Source organism: Anthonomus grandis, chromosome 22 (genome assembly GCF_022605725.1).
Source record: "Anthonomus grandis grandis chromosome 22, icAntGran1.3, whole genome shotgun sequence".
NCBI lineage: Eukaryota > Metazoa > Arthropoda > Insecta > Coleoptera > Curculionidae > Anthonomus > Anthonomus grandis.
In genome coordinates this window covers 46,744,585-46,766,087 of record NC_065567.1, presented here as the reverse complement: position 1 = coordinate 46,766,087, position 21,503 = coordinate 46,744,585, and the positions used below count along the sequence as shown (strand labels likewise).

The 21,503-nt window shown below is 29.8% G+C and overlaps 1 protein-coding gene across 4 annotated transcripts in view; it reads right to left on the bottom strand.

Annotated features, from left to right (window-relative positions):
- Positions 1 to 4,428: 4,428 nt before the first annotated feature.
- The window catches only part of LOC126748101 (uncharacterized), a 54,639-nt gene continuing 37,564 nt past the window's right edge, over positions 4,429 to 21,503 (bottom strand). For 3 of the 4 annotated variants that reach the window (XM_050457099.1, XM_050457101.1, XM_050457103.1), the window contains 2 exons: positions 20,184 to 20,350; positions 4,429 to 5,673 (listed from right to left, as the gene is read on the bottom strand). In XM_050457099.1, the coding sequence (XP_050313056.1) occupies positions 4,693 to 5,673; positions 20,184 to 20,350 (1,148 nt within the window). In that variant the 3' untranslated portion in view covers positions 4,429 to 4,692. The remainder of the gene's footprint in view (positions 5,674 to 20,183; positions 20,351 to 21,503) is intronic. The other variant, XM_050457102.1, reaches the window with a different exon arrangement.

Genomic DNA, 21,503 nt, shown 5'->3' with positions numbered 1-21,503 from the left:
ACTGGTTTAATTTTTTTTTAATCTTTTTTATTATCTGTTTTATTTTAATCTTATTTATATATATATATATTTGTATTTACTAAACTGACAGATTACTATGGTACAGTATAACGGGTTTTGATAGGGTGTTGTGAAGGGTTCATTGCGTCCCAATGATTATTTGCCAAACCATTATAAGGACTAGTCAAGAATGTTATTTGCTTAAAACATTGAAAGGCTAGAATTAGTAAACAACAACTTTGTTTGAGTTCAACATGTGCACAAGGGCAAGGGGGGTGTTTTGTTTATAAACATATTCTCCGATTCGCTGTTGTCAATTTTACACGAATTTTCAAAAGAGGACATTTTCAGTTGTATATCAACACATATAGTGTATATTTAACTTATTGATGTTAGATTTTGGATTTAAAATAAAAAGTAGGAATAGATATATGTTATTCTAAGCGCAAAAATAACATCCTCAGAGCAAAAAAAATTACTAATATTCTTAAAACCGCTTCTAAAAAAATTGAAATGACAACACCGCAGGGAAAAGCTAATGTCAGCTTGACACTGACGCCAGAAGTTCTGTGATTTTTCTTTAGCTTTTGATTGGAACAGGAAAAAGGGTGCATGTGAGTGTTTTTGTGAACTGTTACGATAGTAAAAACTTGTGCCGTATCATGGGAAAAAGGCGATTGAGGCCGATCTTTTCACAAGTAAATACTGATTTTTTCATCACATCGTATCACGGGACAATGGTCGTTATAAACGTAGAATAATAAAAACTTATTAAGAAATCTATAATAATTATAAAATATTTAATTTCCATAAAAATGCTTTTTATTAGATAAGTACCTTTACTCTAATGAAGTACGTTAAAGACGCATAAAGAGTTCATAAACGGTAATATTTTTTATAATTTAAAGTCACTGGTAAAGATTACTTGTGTCGGTCGAATCAACAATGCGATCGAGCGGCGTTGTTGCCTTTTTCTCTAATATAGGGGCGTTATCTACATTCATTTAACTTTGAATGTTTTTATTCTTTTTAGAGTATCTATCATATTTTATGAAAAGAAAATGCTTCATATTTTATTAAAGAGGAATAGTATGTTAGTTATTTTGCGCCTTTTAAAATAACTGACAAATTTTTATAATATTATAGTGTTTTTTTTGCCATTTCTACATAAGCATTTAGCATCATCACTGTTGCAAGCAAACAAACGGCCCACAATTCCATGCTAATCCTAGCCTTTCATGGTTCTAAGGTTATTTGCAAATCTTCATCTTTTTCCTGTTTGTTTTTTTATTGTAAACTCATTATTCCATTTTAAATTCGTGATCCGCAACCAAGCCTAATTAATGAGTGGAGCCAGTCAGGGTGAAATCTATAAAGGGGTATATAATAGGTAGTATAAAGGGTAATTAAAGAGCAATTTAATGTTTTTTCTTTTAAACAAGGATCTTCTGGTTTTGATCTGCAGTTCATTTTGTTTTGTATTTTGGAAAACCAGTACGGGCCTCAATTTTTTTCTCATTAATTAACTAACAAACTACCACTCACTGACTGATGAACCCAGAATATTTCTGTTACGCTGAGCGCATCTTATAACAGTTTGTAGTAATAATTACAAAGTTTTTCCCAATTTCCTTTGCGTATTCCATATTCTACTAGTTTATTTGTACGATAAAAATATTTTGTTCTAAAAGTGTCACGATTTGAGTATTTTTTCTTTCGAATAAAATAAAATTTTATGAGAAAATTTCGGCGTCAATAATATTAAGCTAATATATTTTTTTTTAGTCTCTCAAAAGTATGTCTTCTAACTTTTACCCTTATTTAACATTAGGTTTTTATTTTACATTACTCTTTTAACATTTTAGGATGCGATATATCGAGGCCAGTTCTCATAAATATCCTATATAGATCTTTCTCTTAATAAAATGATTTGAGTTGTACATCGATGTGTCCGTGTATTAAGCGTATTAAAAAAATATATGTTAAAATAGTTTTTTTAGGAAAAAAAAACTTATTTATTGAAAGAACATTTATTTGAAAAATACAATTAAAAAAAACATACATAGTGGTATTTTACAGTTATTATTTAAAAATATGTATACTACCTAATTAATTAGTATACAGGAAATGATACAGGATAAACTGATTTATAACTAAATTAAAGAAATAAATTAAGATGGGTGAAACTGATTATTAATTCAAAAGTGATCTTTTTTTTTTTTTAAATATAAATGCTAGCCTAACGACCACGATTTTTAAAATAACGTGTGTATTAAACCACTATTTAGGTACAAATCTTTTATGCCACAGTATTTTACAAAGTGTTGCATCTATAACCAATTATAAAAGTTATTTATACATCAGAAATACCATGTTCACCAAAGTTTTAACTATTTTGCAGCAAAAAAAGGTTTTAAATAGTTTTTAATAAGAATATAAGCTACTAAGATAAGAACAAAAAAATTGTGTTCTCCAAATCTATTGTTGATTGATTGCGATATGACGTGAAGCATAGAAAAAAGGAAAAAACAAATTAACTCAAAAATAGATGAAGATCATCTGGAAGTGTAACATTATGTCTGCAAGTATCTATCGTAAAACGTTCTTAAAAGGGAATTTTTTGGACATTATTGATTCCAAATATGTTTTTTTCATACTTTCTACAGACATATTACGTAAAAACTAAACAACAAAAAAAAATAATCAAAAACAAGAACAAATAAATATTAATAAAATATTAACAGTAACTGCCCCTTTAAATTAAAAGAAAAACCATATCATATTAGAATGAATAAGTTTTTTACTATTAGGCTAGTGGCCATCCATTAATACTTTCCAAAGTAAAAAGAGTAATGCGAATTGGTTTGTTTTATGTATTGTATTGTTTGTATGTTCAATGGTAAAACTGAACATAATCATATCAGATCAGCCACCGTGGACAACCGCCAATTTGGGATTTTTTTGAAGCACAGAGCTTCGATTGCCACCACCCTTAAATTTGCTCATATCTATCATATCTATTACATATTAAAAGCTTTGTGCAAAAGCTTTTTCTGAAACGAAGCTATATGGCCAACCTTAAATTATCTTATACAAATATAATACAGCCCGAAATGTATTATGGTAAAAATTAACGTAAAGATAATAAATAATTTTTGGCAATAATTATAAATAAAGCTAGCGCACTATATTGCACTAAGAACTATTTAATCCACAAAAAAAACATTTTTCTAATATCAGATCCACCCCATATAAAAACACTATTTTAAACTATTTTTTAAATACTATTTTATGTCACAAGCCGCCCGGTAGCGTAGCCACGAGCGAAATAGTCGCTAAAAATCTTTATATTTTACTTATTTACAAAGATAAATTTCACATTTATATATTAAAAATCTTTACATTTGACGAAAATTTACAGAAGAATGTACTACTTAAATTTCGCATTTTTTACAATTTTTAAAGAATGGTTATTTCATTGAAATCATTAACATTATAATAACAAAGGGCAAATTTTTTGGCATCCCCCATCCTAAACTTTATCATCCTGAAGAAATTCCTAAGAATACTGGCAACAAACTCTAGCAATCGCCGTAAATCATATTATCAAAGTTTAATTTACAATACCTAAAAAATTACAATAAATCTAATATATTAGACTACATAATATCTTACAAAGTTATTTTAACTATTCATTTGAATCGCAGTCAAAAAATTAATTTACAATATCAGAATAAAGGTTTTTAAGGCGGAGTGCACCTTGCTTTTTAAAATGTGAATGAATAAAAAAATATATACAGTGTGTACACGTTAAAGATACCGATCATGAGGATCTTGGAAAATAAAACAGATACGAAGATGATTCAATTTAAGAACCAAGCATAAATAAAGAAAACTTACGCATTTTCACGCCTAACAATATGCAGTTTAGAAAGTTTTAAAATTCCGGGTAGATATCCTTAAAAAAAAAGTATTTTGTCCTGACGGTATTTAAAAAGATATGGATAAACAAAACACTTTCTCATAGCCACTTGTTAAGCTCTACAAAACAGCGTTAAAGGAATATCCGTACGATCCGTAGGAAGTTTCGTTTCGGAAATTTGAAACTTTCTAAACGGCTTATTGTTAGGCTTAAAAATGCACAACTTTTCTCTAATTTAACCATATTCGTCTCTCTTTTGTTTTTCAAGATCCCATAATAGACATCTTTATCTTAGACACACTGCATATTAATTTCAGACTTCAAAAAGCGAACACGTCAGAAACCAATTTAGTCTATACGCCCATTATATATTTTCGCAAATAAAGCCGATATTTAAAGTAACTTTCGCTAGACGTCACAAGATGGTCTTAAAATTGATAATTTTTAAATATTTATTATACTATACACTTGTTTCACGGATCCTTGTAATTAATAAACAATAAATGTATGTATAATATATATTTTTATTAATATAGTGTTTTTTTTCTCATTTCATGTCAATACACGTGATTTTCTATATAGACATAAATACACCAACAACATACTTTATATTTTCTGGAGGCGATATTTTTATTACAAAATCTTTTTCTGTAATCTTTCAATAATCTTCCAACCCTATCTTGAAATCCAGATGTCTGAATATTGGCCTAGTTTACAAATTATTTGTGTTAAAAGAAGTAATGTTTTCGCTTCTTGCGCTTGCCCTTACACTATCTTTTTTTATTTGAAACTACCTTTTTAATGGTTACAGTTTCTTGACTGGATATTGGAGAGTTTGGTTTTTTCTTCAAGGGGGAAACAATATTACATGGGCTTTTCGAGCCATTTTTGAAGCAGTGACATGATTTTTTACTAAATTTTCTTGATGTTTTATTACTATCTATGCCTCCATGTATCATACATCTATATTTGAGGTCAGGTTCAGGACTTCTAATTGTTTCTGTCACCACAGTTTCTTCGTGATCAAGGGGGACTTCAAGTTCTAGTTTTTCTTCTTTATGATCCAAGATATCTTCTTTCAACTTATGTTTTGGAAACTCTTGGGCGGTTTCCAAACCAATAGGTGCCACGTCTAATACACTTTCCGTGCTCGTTACTTCTTGGGAATTATCAAGGTGTGGTTTTGGAACTTTAAGGTTGACTTTTTCTCCCTTCTTTCGATTACTGTATTTATATTTATATTTGTTAAGAAGGTGGGTGGTGTCACTATACTCTGAGGACATCGGATCGGAAAGCGTGACTTCAGACATGGTTCCAGAATTAGGAAGTAAGGTCGCATCATAGCAACCAGATGATTGGATCATTGAATTATTTCCATTTACTTGGGGGTGTTGATACTCGACGTATTCGAAAAGATCATTGCGTAAAGAGCCGGAATTTTCATCATCACTAAATTGCATTGAACTTGAACTTTTCGGTTTAGCCTCGGTGCTTTGTAACTTTTGGCCGGCTTGATAGTATGAGGGTGAATGATTCGTGTCAAAAAGCAAATCTGCCTCAGGAAACAAATCACTCGTACTTGGCTCATCAACTCCGAGGTCTTCGCACTCCTCAGAAAGTGTCTTCTGAAGCCTTAACTCCCTTTCTATGGCCGCCTGTTTCTGAACCTCGGCGTCTTTTTTAATAAGAGGTTTTTTTGTTTTTATAGCGTAATAAACTGCATTATTCTTAAGCGGCCTTATTGCTTGCTTCTGAAAGAAAAAAGAAATGTTAGGTCTATTTTTGTCCAATTTTTTGTTTATCAAAACAATTTGAGTATACACTTGAATAATTAAGTGGTTGACAACATCAGTTGAATGTCTATAACTACATTACTAAAACTACTTTCTTAATGTAGCTTTAAATATATATTAAATCCTATATTACCCCTTTTATTAGTCGTTTAAATATTCATAAGAGACACAGGAGGAATACATACAAATAATGAAATTTGTAATGGCCATTATTATAATTGGCAGAACTGAAAGGAGATTGCGCAATTTACGACTCAATGGTTTATAGATTTTTTTTGGGGATGTTTAGGAAGCTTACCTTAAATCTATTTTATTAAAAGAAAAAAAAATTGAAGCTATTTTTTTACACAAAAAACTAAATTTTATGTTGAATATGGATGATGATTTTCCTATGCTTCTATTTACTTATGGACACAAATTTAAAAAAGTAGTTTATTTTTCTCAAAGAGACCTCTTAATAATAAAAATTCAGAGATTGGGGGGACCCAAAGTCAATGGTCTCAGATTATGTTTATTTTTTATTATTTTTTTAACTATTACACGTGTTTCGCCCTAATAGTTTTTTAAAAAATAAAAAATAAACATAGTCAGAGACCATTGACTTTGTATCTCTCAATTTTATGGACACATATTGAAAATATACTATGGTATTGTCGCGAATTAATATATTTTATATTGATCTAAAATATTTTTACATTATTCGTATATTAAATAAATAAAATATAATGATTAAAAACTCAACACTTTTTTTGAAGATCAGTTCAGCAAATTGTCTTGTTTAATTTAGGAATGTTGACGTTTATAATTAACTATCAGAATATTAACATCTCACACACATAACCATTCAGGAGAGTCAAACTAACCATTACAGAGTTGCCGAATTATGAAACTATTTTATTAGGTTTCATTCTTTATATATTATTTTATTACATAAAGATGTCAGGTGAGGTTTCTTTTGTTTAAAGTTTTATTTAAATGTCGATTTTTTTGCCCAAGTACTTATATACTACTAATAGTAAATTATGTCTGTTATCTAACATTTTGTTTCATGAGGCGTAGGCGAATGTGACAAACATATTGAAATTATGTCGATAATCTTGATGAATAAGGTACGAGTTCGTTGCTTTTGGTTTAGTTAGGTTTGGTTTGGTTGTGTTGAACACATACTAGTATCCCTCATCTATTATGTAACATTTAAGATAATATATCTATATATATATATTATATAAAATTCAGTTAAAATTTTAAAGCAAGAAAATAACTATAAGAGCCGCCTTTTTTTGGAAATGTATTACATAAATAAAACAAAACCCTCTTTAAACTATAAATCTGACACAAACCAACTAAGTAACATCTATAGTAATATTTTAAACCTTACCTAAACATTGCATTTCAAAGAAAGTTATATATAGAAAATAATAAATTAAAAAAAAACAATAAAATGGAGAGAAAAATAGAGGAAGGAATACACAAAGATAAAATACAATAGTTTACACTCGGTATAGTAAATATTTTCTTAACTGTGAATCCCGAGACCCAACGAAATTTTCTTAAATTTTTTAGTAGCGAAATCACTAGTCATGTTTGTTATTACCGGTACAGTCGTATTGCTCAGTGTCTATATGAATATAATAATAATTATAATATAAAAAAAATGTTTTTTGTTTACGTTTGTTTATGTGTGAGATGTTAAATTGACTCTGTGTTGTAAGTTATACTTATTGTCCTTTTGTTTGCAGTTTAACTACCATGGAAAATAATTTTTCATTCGCCGTTTCATCATTTTGTTGGTTCAATTCTTTTATATATTAATATAATTATATATATATATATATATATATATTACATATATATATATATATTTAAATATATATATATTTTACATACTTTTTTTCTCTCTTGTAGTTTCTCCTGAAGAAGTCACTAAAATATAGGACGAAATATTGAGAACGAACAAAAGAGATCAGTTAGTGCTTGTTAAAATTATTTATTAGTAATACGATTAAAATAAGATTGAACTCGGAAATTCACTTAAAAAAAATTCTTCCAAGTGAAAACTAGAATTTATCATTAGCTTTATTAATAACTGCCGACTTTTACCTAAACTTTATAAATGGTAACTATATGGTATGGTATGGTATGGCAACACTGCCGAACATCCTTGTGAAAAATTGACATTTTGGAGAGTTTTCGCATAGCAATGTTTTGAAAATGTCGTCATTAGTAAGAAGTTTTTTTTATTTTTTTAGTTCAAAATATGGTTCATCCAAATTTCTTTTATGTTCTATAGACTGTATCCTTTCTATTACACAAAAATTTCTTTAGAAAATCGTTGGGTCTTAAATTGCTCAAGCACCGAGATGAAGAGTTCTTATTTATCGAGAAACTGTTTTTTATATAATCTATCATATAAGATGTTTTTAAAAAAACAAGTTCTTGATATTGATAATAAATCGATTCGACATATCAGTTGTGACTTAATAACTAGCATTGGTCAGGAATTTTTAGTGAAAAAAGTCTGTGAGCTTGCTGCCTTGTAACTATAATGTTCTCGCCATTATTGTGTTGGAAGAAATGCGAAAGACCAATGATTGCAGCGCCTCATAAATTACACTAAAATATACCTCATAAATTACAAACACTGCCCTTTTCAGAATGCAACGATTTTCGACAATCACATAGATTCTTTTTATAAAAAAAAGAAGAAAACAATCGCCTGCGCAAGGCAAGGTTTTCCCGCATTAAAAAAAGATCATAGAAGGCGAAAATATTAATACGTACGTTTCTGATTTCTTTACCAAAAACATAAATATAAACGTTGCTCCGTCCAACATTTCCTACAGAGTTTTTGCCAAAAATTGATTGCGAGCGAATCAGCCTCCGACAATACTAGTCTCATTCACCGGTACGAAGCAACGGCTGCAAATCTTATAACGGCGAAAATGTAAATGAAACTCAGGAGTTTTGGTGAAAGCGGATTTAAATAAGGCAAGACTGGCTTAAGTGCGGCAATTTCTAAGTTTGGGCATAAAAGGGTCATTTTGAAATTGTGTATGTGAAGGCTGGTAATAAATAACAATAAGTGAGCAATGCAAGTAGGTGACTTTTATGTTCTTATTCAAAATCTTTTTTTTTCTTTTTGGTTCATTTGCAAAAGTAGTAATTACTTAAGTTTTGTACATTTTTTTTTATTGTTAACAGTAGCATTTTGTTATTATGCTTAACTGGTAACACTTAAGGAAGTCGATATAAATTAACCATAAATCATAAATAACATTTTATTATGTAAATAAGTTTTATTATTCTGCCTTCATTTGTTATTTATAAATAGTCACTTATTGATTTATTTGTTATTTGCTTTTTAAGTATTGCTCTATAGTCTATTACTATACTATACTATAACCCTTTTTTCAAAGAAAGCTACAGTAGACACTCGATAGTGTGAATATCGGATAGCGGAAACCCCGCATAACGGAAACAGCACTATTTTATGCATTGACCACCGTATACCGTGAACAAACGATCCCCCGTTAAAGGAAAAAAATGTAATTGGATCGAAAGTTCGCCAGTAACGTAGGCGAAAGCAGCCGGTGCTTCCCCGATATGCTGTTTTTGGCGTTCTTCGAATCGATAGGCGCCGTGAATTTATTGTGTGTTAAGCAAGGCAGGTTGTTATCGTTTGTTTACGTTGTCTGTTAGTGTGGTTTTGAAGTTTAGTGGTTATAAAGTTTAGTGATTTTTATTAGTGTGACTTAAATTGTGTTGGTGTTAGATCGTTTATAAATTAAACAAAATGTCGCTTAAAAAACCAAAGTGTTTAACCCTCTATGAAAAATCTCTTGTAATTCAAGACTTAAATAATGGACAAGGTGTTACATATTTAGCGAAAAGTATGGTGTGGCAAAATCTACAATTTGCAAAATAAAAAAGAAAAAGGAACTGATTTCTAGTGCTGTTAGAAACACGTATGTTGGACCAGGTAAAAGACAAACCCTAAAGGGTTCCCAGTTTCCAAGAATGGTAAAAAGACTGTACAAGTGGTTTCTTGACCAACGAAATAAACATTTAATGGTAAGTGGCGACATGATTAAAGAAAAAGCAAAATCCATTTATTCACGGCTCAATGAAAGGGATAAATCATTTACCGCTAGTGAGAGATGGTTACAGAGACTCAAAAAAATATTTGAAATTCGTTTTTTAAAAATTTCTGGGAAAAAACTTTCATCTCAACCAGAGCTTGTAGACCCATTTAAAATGGCTCTAAAAAATAAAACAGCAGAGCTTGGAATCTTATTGGATCAAGTTTACAATGCTGATGAGACAGGACTTTACTGGAAATTATTACCAGAAAAAACATTTGTCTTGTCAACAGAAAAAACAGCTCCTGGTAGAAAATTGAAGAAACAAAGAATAATATTTTTGGCTTGCACTAATGCTACTGGGCTCCATAAAATTAAACCATTGGTGATTGGTAAAGCGGCAAAACAAAGATCGTTTAAAAATTTCGAGTGTCCTGTTGACTATGAACATTCTAAATCAGCTTGGATGACTGCCGCAATTTTTAAAAAATGGTTTCATTATTCTTTTGTACCGCAGGTAAGTTTTCCTTATCTATTGTTTTGTTTTATGATTAGTACAACCATATTAATTTTTTTGAAGGTTAAGAGGTTCTTAAAAAATAAAGGTCTGCCATTGAAAGCTCTACTTCTTCTGGATAATGCACCATCGCATCCAACCGAAGAAGAATTAAAAAGTGGATTTAAAAATGGACAAATTATAACCATGTACCTGCCACCTAATGTCACCCCACTCATACAGCTTATGGATCAAAATGTTAATAGGCTAACAAAATTGTACTGCAGAAAAGGTCTTCTATCATCCATAGTGGCCAACAATACGAATGTCATTGATGCCCTAAAAAACCGGACAATAAAAGATGCAGTGATCAATTTAATGTCTGCTTGTTATCAAAAAATGTTGGAAAAACATTTTAAATGTGGTGCCCTCTACACATGATGTAGACAGTGATAATAAAAATGTACCTCTTTCTCTCCTAAAACACCAATGGGACAGCACTGCTCAGAAACCCATATCTGAATCTCTTGGTCTTTTACACACATTGACACCTCAGGTAAATTTTGTCATTTTATATTTGAATATTAAGTGTTAATTTGGATTACAATTTTTTTTAGGGAACTTTTGAAGATTCTGACATTGTAGAGTGGAATCAGTGTGACAGAGGATGACATTGAAGAATGTCAATCGGATAAAGCAAAAGTATTAAATGAGGTTGAGCAGGAACCCTCAAATAAAATTTCAATAGATAGGGCAATTAATGCCTTTAATATAGCGATTCTGTGGGCAGCAGAGGAAAATGAAATTGACATAAATGACCTTGTAGTCTTAAAAAAATTAAGAGAGAAATTTGTGATGTTAAAAGGAAAACAACCTAAAAAACAAACAAAAATTTCAGACTTCTTTAAGAAAAACTAATTTCTTAAAGTTTGAAATTTGTTGTATCTTTTTTTCTTTACAGTAAATAATATTTTTAAGTAAGAATAAGAACTTTATGTTATGTTAATTACGTTTTGTTTCTGTTACTTTTGGTAATTATAAATGTTTAGTACACATAAAGTGTAACCTTCGTTAACGTGAATAAATCGATAATGTGAACAGCCTTTGTTTTTTTGAGTTCACGGTATTGAGTGTCTACTATATTTTTTTCTTTTTGTAATGTGAGCAAATAAAAAAGTTTTTCTTCTTTTTTTTTGTTACTACAAGCTTATTTTTGTATTTAACTAAATAAACCCTGTTTTATATAAAAGCCTTAAAAAAATTAAAATAGCCACAATTGCAAAAAGTATAAATTGGGCTAGAGATTATTAAGATATTGTTTAGTTTAATGTGATAGGTCAGTGTTTGGTTTTCATACACTTAAGTAGGAATAACGTTTATTACACTACAGTGGTTCAGATTTTTTTTTATGCTAGGAGGCTTTCCCTTTAAGATATTATATATCCCATCCTCTCCTTTTCTTACCTTCGCCTTATAATTGTTATATCATAACTTGTTGATTTTATGTTGTATGCTCATGTCATTGTGAGATCAGTTCATAATAATGTTGATACTCTTACGAATTATATAGTAAACCTAGACAACAGTATTGTTAGCAAAACAGAGAGCTGGCTGTCTCAGGGCTTTCACGATCAGGCTACTTTTATTGAATATTATAACTTTGTAAGACAAGACCCACTAGAGGTGGTGGAGTTGATTTATATATCCAGAACACGTATTATTCAATTATACAGCGCGAATCTTTTGATGTCTGTTGATGCAATCAAGCATTTATGGGTTAAAGTAAAGATTGAGAATAAAATAATGATATTTGGAGTCATTTATAGACCGCCAAAGTCATATTTTACGGTACTGTAATTCACAACTAAATAAATTAAATAACGAAAACCGTTTTCTCACAGATCTTTAAGAAAAAATAACTTGATTAAATTTAGATAGTTTTCAGACTGATCTAGAAAATGAACCCTGACACCAAATTTATGAACGTCAAAATATTGACGAAAAAGTTTCTATCCTTAACTAAACTGTAATATCTATTGAATATCTAGATGTTCACGCACCTCTTGCTATTGAATATAATAAATTACAAAGTTAAACAAATTCTCGAACATCTAAAGAAAGTCGATAAACTTATCGACTGGTTTAGTCATTTAACATCTAATATTACTCCTCCGACAAACGAACCCGAATTTAATCAGAGGTTTTTCAATATTATTTTCTTTTACACTAGTCGATAAAAATGTATTATCAAATTTAATTATCAAACTTAAATCTAGCGTTTGGGGCTGATAAACACAACATTAATAATTCTTTTTTATGCAATTATAATGCCATTTATTCCCCCATATTATAAATATAGTTTGGCAATGTTATTTTGTAATGATAATAGCAGAAGGGCGCTTTGGATCGTGTGCAACTAGTTCTTAATGCAGAACTTACCCCTTTCTAAAACTCAATTAAAAATCAAGGCCTATGACAGACGTTAAGTTAAGGTTCACCGATAACATTACAAAATGGCTTAAGAAAGCCAAACCTTCTCAACGCCAAAAAAACTTTATCAACATAGATCTTATTTCATAAACAAAAGAAAACGTTATGCGACTCACTAATTCTATCCTATTCTAAGTATGCAGATACAGTGTATAAACCGTTTTTAGACTGCGCTAACTAGAAGAATTCAAAGATTACAGAGCTCTTGCATAAGGTTTATTTGTGGAATTAGACGTAGGGAAAGGGTATCGCATAAATTAGTTGACCTTAAGTGGCTTAATATGTTTAATAGCCGAGAGATGCATTCGATGTGTTTTTTTACAGAATAATGAAATTTAAAGCACCACCATATTTCTAAAATAAACTTAAAATATCTTACTGACATTCATAATATAAATATTCGCAGACATGATCTTTTGTCTGTATCTTTACATAGTGTTTCTTTAACTAATTTTCTTACAATATTATTAAATATTACTTAATTAAAATATATAGCAAAATATATATGTTTATACAACAGACCTGTATAAAACCTGTATAAAATGAAAAAAAGAAATTAAACAAAAATTAATTTATTAACATATTTTTAATTTTTTTTTACATATTTTTTTAAATAATTTACTTTCCTTTTTGCGAATAAATTAAGATTTTGACCAAATAAATAAAAACTTAGAACTTTTATTGATATAAAATGCAATGTCATTATTTTATAGAATTAAAAAAAAAAACATTTTTTTATTTAGAAAGCTAAATAGATTTTATTCTTATATGATATCATTTTCTTGACCTTGTTTCAGCGTGTTTTGCAATTTAGAACTCAAATATTATTATAGCAGTCCATGAAGTACAATATGATGTACACTGTGTCTCATTTTGGATGAGACTGCAGGGTATCTCTGTCATTTTTTACGATAGAGCTTTGCGGTTTTCGCGACCCTGTATCACTTTTTTGTAAAACTTTTAAAGCCACAAACAGAAATATTCTAACTACTTTTGTTCCTGAAATACAGGGTGAAAACGAAAATGTTCACTTTTGGAGATGTTATTATTTCTCAGGCCCTGTATAAGATAGAATAAAAATGAAAACTGCTTATAATAGATATTATATTTTTACATAAAAGTCAGTGGCGTATTTAATTTTTTTTCCCAATGCACTGTTTTTAAGATTGGGCACAAACTTGGTATTTTTTAAATGGAACACCCTGTATATTTTAACGTCAAATTTTTGCATTTTTTTTTCTGAATACATTGATGTATTACAACCTATTCTTTAGTAAATTTTAGCTTCAAAAATCAGAAAAATCCATATTTATTTTTGTTTTTAATAGTAGGCCATGAATTCTTTGACACATGCATAAAAAAATGTTTTGTTTATTACATTCATGGAAACTAAGTCACAAACAGAATCAATACATATCAATAATGATGGCTGACGGTGAAAATGTGGAATTCCAAAATTTTGAAAAGTATGATATTATAAAATGTTTAAACCTTTCTAACGAAAATGTCGAAGCGGCGCAGCAATTATATTTAAATAGGTAAAGCTCTAGCTTATTTAATTTTGTTACAAAATTCAAAAAATAAAAAAGATCTTATTAGGTTTCCAGAAAGACGTCAGCCATCTCGGGCTACGGTATTCCGGTTAAAATCTAATCTTTTAAATTATGGCTGCTATTCAAAACCTAGGCAACCCCATGTTGATAGAAATGAAGCTGGCGAAATTAATGTTTTAGCGTGTGTGGAAGCAAGACCCCAAATTTCCTGTAGAAAGATAGAGGAAGAGATAGGAGTTTCCAAAACAAAAGTGCAAAAAAATTTAAAAAAGCATAAATGTAAACCGTATAAGATAAATATTATTCAAGAATTGCATCCTGACGATCCGTTTAAACGACTGGAATTTTCTAATTGGTTTACAAACCAAAACTAATGAAGATCCGGATTTTGTAAAAAAGGTAATATGGTCTGACGAATCCCATATAAGCAGTAGTGGCATATTTAATAGGCAAAATACGAGACATTGGTATCAAGAAAACCAACATATTACTTTTGAACGACAGCAACAAGGCCGATTTGGTTTTAGTGTTTCCTGTTTTGTATTGGGCACTAAAATTGTATATACAATTTTTGAGGGTAGCTTAACTGCCCAACGATATCTAAATATATTGCAAAATAATTTGCCAGAGTTGCTGGAGGACATACCTTTAGCCCAGCGACATCAAATATATTTCCAGCAAGATGGAGCGCCCGCTCATAATTCAAGGGTAGTTAGAGAATATTTAAGTGCCCATTTTGATAGACGTTGGATTGGCACATACGGGCCAATCAGATGGCCCCCGAGGTCACCGGACTTAAGTGTTTTGGACTTTTTTGTATGGTCGTACTAAAAAAATAAAATGTATGCAAATCGGCATAATAATATAAATGAACTCCTAGCGACAACTGAAGAAGCATTCATAAACTTACAAAGGCAACCCTTTATAATTTTAAATGCCTTAAGACGAATACAGACTGTATGTAGTTTTTGTATAAGACAAAATGGACAGCAGTTTGAACAGTTTTATTAAATTTATATTTGTTGTTTTTTTTTTGGTTTTTGTAATTAATTTTCTAATTTGATTCTTGTAATTACTAATTAGTTTTTAATGTTAAACCTGGTCCGATATATTTGTTTTGTTTTTAACATTTTTATGTTTATATTAATATTTTAAGTGAATGTTTAAAATATAGTTAAATAAACAGGTTTAAATCACATGGCGTTTTAAAAAAGTAATAATTAAATGCATGTGTGTAAGAATTCATGGCCTACTATTAAAAACAAAAATAAATATGGATTTTTCTGATTTTTGAAGCTAAAATTTACTAAAGAATAGGTTGTGATACATCAATGTATTCAGAAAAAAAAATGCAAAAATTTGACGTTAAAATATACAAGGTGTTCCATTTAAAAAATACCAAGTTTGTGCCCAATCTTAAAAACAGTGCATTGGGAAAAAAAATTAAATACGCCACTGACTTTTATGTAAAAATATCTATTATAAGCAGTTTTCATTTTTATTCTATCTTATACAGGGCCTGAGAACTAATAACATCTCCAAAAGTGAACATTTTCGTTTTCGCCCTGTATTTCAGGAACAAAAGTAGTTAGAATATTTCTGTTTGTGGCTTTAAAAGTTTTACAAAAAAGTGATACAGGGTCGCGAAAACCGCAAAGCTCTATCTTAAAAAATGACAGAGATACCCTGCAGTCTCATCCAAAATGGGACACAGTGTACTTATAGATATTATGTAAATTGTAAAGGCTGTCCAAATTATGACACTTGTAGGTTATCTCAGTTGCTATGAGAGATGAGCCTTGTCGTTTGCGATGCTACTTTTTTATAATCCAAAATATGCTGTTGTTAAAAATGTGAAAGCTGTCCTAGTTACTAATCTACAGCGTAATTTTGAAAATCTATGATTTTGAGATCTATATTTTCTCTTTTTTTGTATCTCTGTTATTATTTAAAATTTCGAAAGAGTAAAAAACAGTTTTTATTGGGTTTTTCTCTACAGAACACGGATATGTTTTATTACTTGTGTGTCTGTTTTAGAATTTTGAGAAATAAAAAACTTTGAATTCCCTTTTGAGCAATGTAAAACACTTGCACATCAGGTAAATGAGTCCAGTATACTATCCAGGACCCACTTATCTGATGTTCAATACTTTCTGTTAGAATTATATGAGAGGAAAATAATCTCATTTATAAGGAGATCATCTCTCTTCCTTTCATAGGTTCTTATGGGAAGTACACGAAACCTGGCCATATCTGGCAATCTATCAGTATATGCTTGTGTGACATATATCGTTAAACAAAGCATTAACTAGTCTATCTACTAGTGCTAAAATATACAGAGTTTTATATTAAAAAATAACAAGTATATTTTTTTATCTCAAAATCCTATATCTCTACAATAAAACAGATAACATAATCGTGTTCTACCAAAAAAAGATAAGTTTCACTTTTTAAATATGTTATATATTAATCGAGATACAATTAAATATAATAACAAGATTAAATTCTAAATAAAATCACTTTGTAGAATAATAACGTTGACAGCTGTCAAATTTTTGACAATAGCAAACTTCGTTTCATAAAAAAGTGTAGCAATGCAAAAACCGCAAGGCTCTGTTATAGCATCTCCTATATAGCAATCCAGTAACCTAACAGTGTTCGAATTTAGGCACCCTGCACATACAAGTAAATACTATAAAATACGGGGTGCTTGATAGTTGATGGTGCCTTAGACGTTTACGGAGAACGGAAAATATATATTTTTTTAAATTTAGCATCATGGGTTTTAGCTAGTGATCTAACGATTAAAAATATTTTTAGCGATAACTTTGTTATTTTAAATGTAAAGTATTGTACATTAGTCTTCACTATAAAAATTTATGTGAAAAATGCATTTTTTTAAATGGAACACCCTGTATATTATAGGTCATGACCGAACAATATAGTTACATTTAGATCAATAATAGTAATACACGTGGGTGTTTCTTTAAAATAGTTACTTAAAACTTAATTGAAATTGAAAGAAATAGTTATTCAAAAGTGTTGATAAATCTATTTATTATTCATGGACAATGTGACAAAATTGTAGCAAGAACATGCCGAAAGTTCAACGAAATGTACCTAATTTACAAAAAATGGATAAAAGAAAATTTGTGCGAATACAAAATAACTTTATACAATTTCTTTCATAACTTAAGAATGATTTAATTAGTTATCCTAACATTATAAGTAATTTACAATAAATTTTCAAAATGATTGCCATTGACTTCTACGCACTTCAAAATCCTGCGTTGTGCAGCATGTGTTGTCACTGCTTCTATTTCAGAAGGATCTTGGTGACCAATGCAATTGATAAGTCGTTGACGTACATAATTCCTGTTTACTGTTTGCCGGTGTCTTGTATACCATTTACTTCAAATTACTCCAAAAGTAAAAATCAAGTGTTGTAAGATCAGGTGATCTCGCAAGCCAATCCCATGGTCCCAAACGCCTAAACTAGCGGTCATCGAATTTCTCAAATAACTCACGTGTCACCTCCTCAGTGCAATAAGCGGGGCCCCATCCAATTGGAACTAGCAAGTGCGATAGTCTTCAAGCGTTAAATTTTCCAGAAAATCTTGTACTACTGAGCGCAAAATCTAAAGGTATTTATGGGAGTTTAATGACCCGTCGTAAATGAAAAAATCTATTTGATTGCCTTTTAGTAAACAAAAAACATTAAAACTAAATTTTTCTTGAAATCCTATTTCCTTAACCGCATGTGGATTTTGATTAGCCCAAAAATGTGGATTTCTTCTATTAAAAATACCTTCTCTAAAATTTCTCCTTCTTTACTTTCTAGTTCTCTTTCTTTGCACAAATTTCATCAACATCAACATGACGCATCAATAGCATAGCATTGTTGCGTCATGACCTTTCATGGCCACCTACATATGTCAAAATAATCAGATTTTTACAGAAAATTGCTTTTATTTCATTAATGTTGTAATTCCGTAAATTACGTTTAGAATTTCAATTTTCTGCGCGTTCCAGTGCCGTAGTAATAAAAATTTATTTAAAGCTCTGTTTTGGTAAAAAAATAAAGAAAATAATTAATTCCTCGAAAACCACTAAAGATAGATATAAGAACAACTTATACAAAAACAATCATAAAGTGATAGCGGATCGGAAAATAAAATAATATACAGGTTATTCCATTTAAAATAACAAAGTTGCTACTATTTTTTGGTATAAGCGGCAACGCTGTATTGCTAAAAATATTTGTAATCGTTAGATCACCAGCTAAAATCCATTATGAAAAAATGATCCAAATTTTCAAAAAAATCCATTTTCCGTTCTCCGTAAACGTCTAAGGTACCATCAACCCTGTATAAATCAATCACCCTGTATATGAAATATCTGATGCACTAAACATTATTAAGAATATTTGTATGTAGATATAATAATTTATTAATACTTCCCAACATCAACTTTATAATATTAATTTAAAAAAATTCCAAATAATTCGACAACACAACACAAATATCGAAAATTATACACACAAACTCTAAATTATATTGTAAGCCTATGATCAAAACCAGATTCAAATAGGAATCCCACACCTGTTGTGAAATTCTCAAAATAGATGGAAGAAAAAGTGGAGGAGCAAGATGTCATAATTAAATATTTGATTGCTGACCAATTATAAAATCGCGCACGTGGCGTGCCGTTAAGGTCCCACCCACTTTGACCTCGAAATTGCGTCGTTTAAGCCGTTGTTGCCTTTTCTTAGTAATTTGGAAAAGTAAAATTCCTCGGGTATTTTAATTAAAACTTCAATTTAACAAATAGACTATTGATAGAGTATAAAACTAGGAAACTAACAATAACATCTAGACATTTTTAGCGAAATTAGTCCTATTTGAAAGAAATTTTTAATACAAAAATTCATCAATAATAGACAACGAAATTCGTAAATGAAGTATGACAATCTCGCAAATGCCACAGATATTTGTTTTCTGAATTCTTTAAATTCTTTCCGTCAACGTCTATTCTCTGGGCGAACTATATATTCAATGCACTTATCAAAAAAACAATTTATGTTATTCACTGTTAATACTGACGTCCTTGGTAAATATGTGGCCCTGGTCCCCCCTCCTTTCCTGCCTCCTATTTGCTACACTAAGGTAACAGTTTTTTTTCTTCTTTTTTTGTTTTCGGTTAGTTATTGATGGACGAGGAGCTGCGATAGCTTCTCGAACTGAACCGTATTTTTGTAAAAAAAAAAAACAAACTAAACACAATGAAGTAACAACTGTTACAATAGCTCACATATCAAACAGTGTTGCCAAGTTAATGTTCTATTCTAAAAAACACCCTTATTCAAGAATTAATAGACTTCAAGAATTCAATATGTATTGCAGCTTTAAACTAATTAAAAAAAAAATAAAAATATTATTAAAAAATTATTTCTATTGGGTAAAAAGATTATAAATTTAGTGTTTAATACTTATTAATAGTAACAGTTGTTATTAATAGTGTTTAATTTTACTAAGGTGTAAAATCTGAATAATTTGAATTTAGGCCTTTTTGAAAACAAACATTTATAGTAGGGATCATCACTAAATGCGCTATTGGTTCGCCTATAATTGATTTTTTTTTAATCCTTTTACTTAATGGTATTTTACATTAGTGGTTCCGTTTTGACCAGATCACAGGCCTATAATGATCGGAGAAAAAAAAATTAAAAACTAGAAATTAGAAACAAAAATTAATCAATTGTCAATTGTGGAGTCAATTTTCATGTCAATTCAAATTTTGCTACGTATATAAAATACCACAAAAACACATTGGTCACAAGTCTTTTCTTACCTTTCCTGTGTTGCGGCTAAAATCCTTTATAGGGGGAGTTGTGGATTCTACGACTTCTGCAGACTTTTTATGTTTGGCGTAGGTATATGATAACATAGGTCCATTGGAGGTAGGAGGATTGACCAATACTGAACTATTTCGGTCACTTTGTTTTGGTTCATCATTGGCTAAAAATGTTAACGTTTTACAAAAAATATATGCAAAAAGCATGAAACAGAGCTGTGTAATAAAATTACGTGACATGAGTACGACTAATGCGCGTGACAAATCATTCAGCAATATTCCTGGATAAAAGAAGATATTTCCCTAGAAGGTTTCTGCGAAGAAGGCAGAAGTGCCTTCTGGAAAAATATCTTTTCTAGTGTTAATCATATACTACAACTTTTATTTTCAGGACTAGTTTATGGCACATCAGAAATAGTACCTACTATATATTAAGTGACAGCCATTAAGATATTTTGCTAGATATTCCATAATGTTCATTATTAATTCTTAAAACGATGTGTCACGTAATTTTGTTAACCAGTTTATCATAAGACTAACTTAATCTTTAACTAACAAATAGAATAAAAAGCTTTTTATTTATTAAAGGCTGAATTATTTAATTTTTTTTTTCAAATTTTATCAACTATACTGGATAAATATTATTTCTGTCTGGTTAATAAAAACTATAATTCATTGAAGTTACTCAATTTATAAACTAATAATATGTGTAATCATATTTTTTTAAAGACTTTTCTTTTGTATTAGTATAATACTCCTAGAACGTGCATTAGAGTTAATACACTGCACAAGTGGTACATTTCAAGTGCATTATTTCAGATCTATTAAATAGGATGAACTGTTGGAAAATATATGTTTTTCGTATATTTTCGTATATTTGTTAAATTTTTCAATTTTCACGAAGGATCCAGCAATTTAAATACAAAATATATTTCTGGACACTTTTAAGTAAAATATATTGGTGACCTTTTAATATCTTATAGTGTGTATTTCATTTCATTGAATGATGCAACCAAAAGACATATTATGCAAGTACCATATAGGCAAGATATATTACGCACTACAGGCAGAAAGGATCCCTAGATATTTAAAAAAATACGCACATATTTTAAAGCTTTTTATTCTCTGTGTAGTTAATGACTAACCAATAATAACATTATCTTGGCTTGTCCTGTTTTTTCCATGATAGTTTTTTTGTTACCTTTGATTTTTGAGCTTTGGTAATCGGTGAATTTATATCTCAAAAAACAAACGTAACAGGTAATTTTATTAATCATTTTTAAGAAGCCTTACATTAGGAACCAACGTAAATTTACT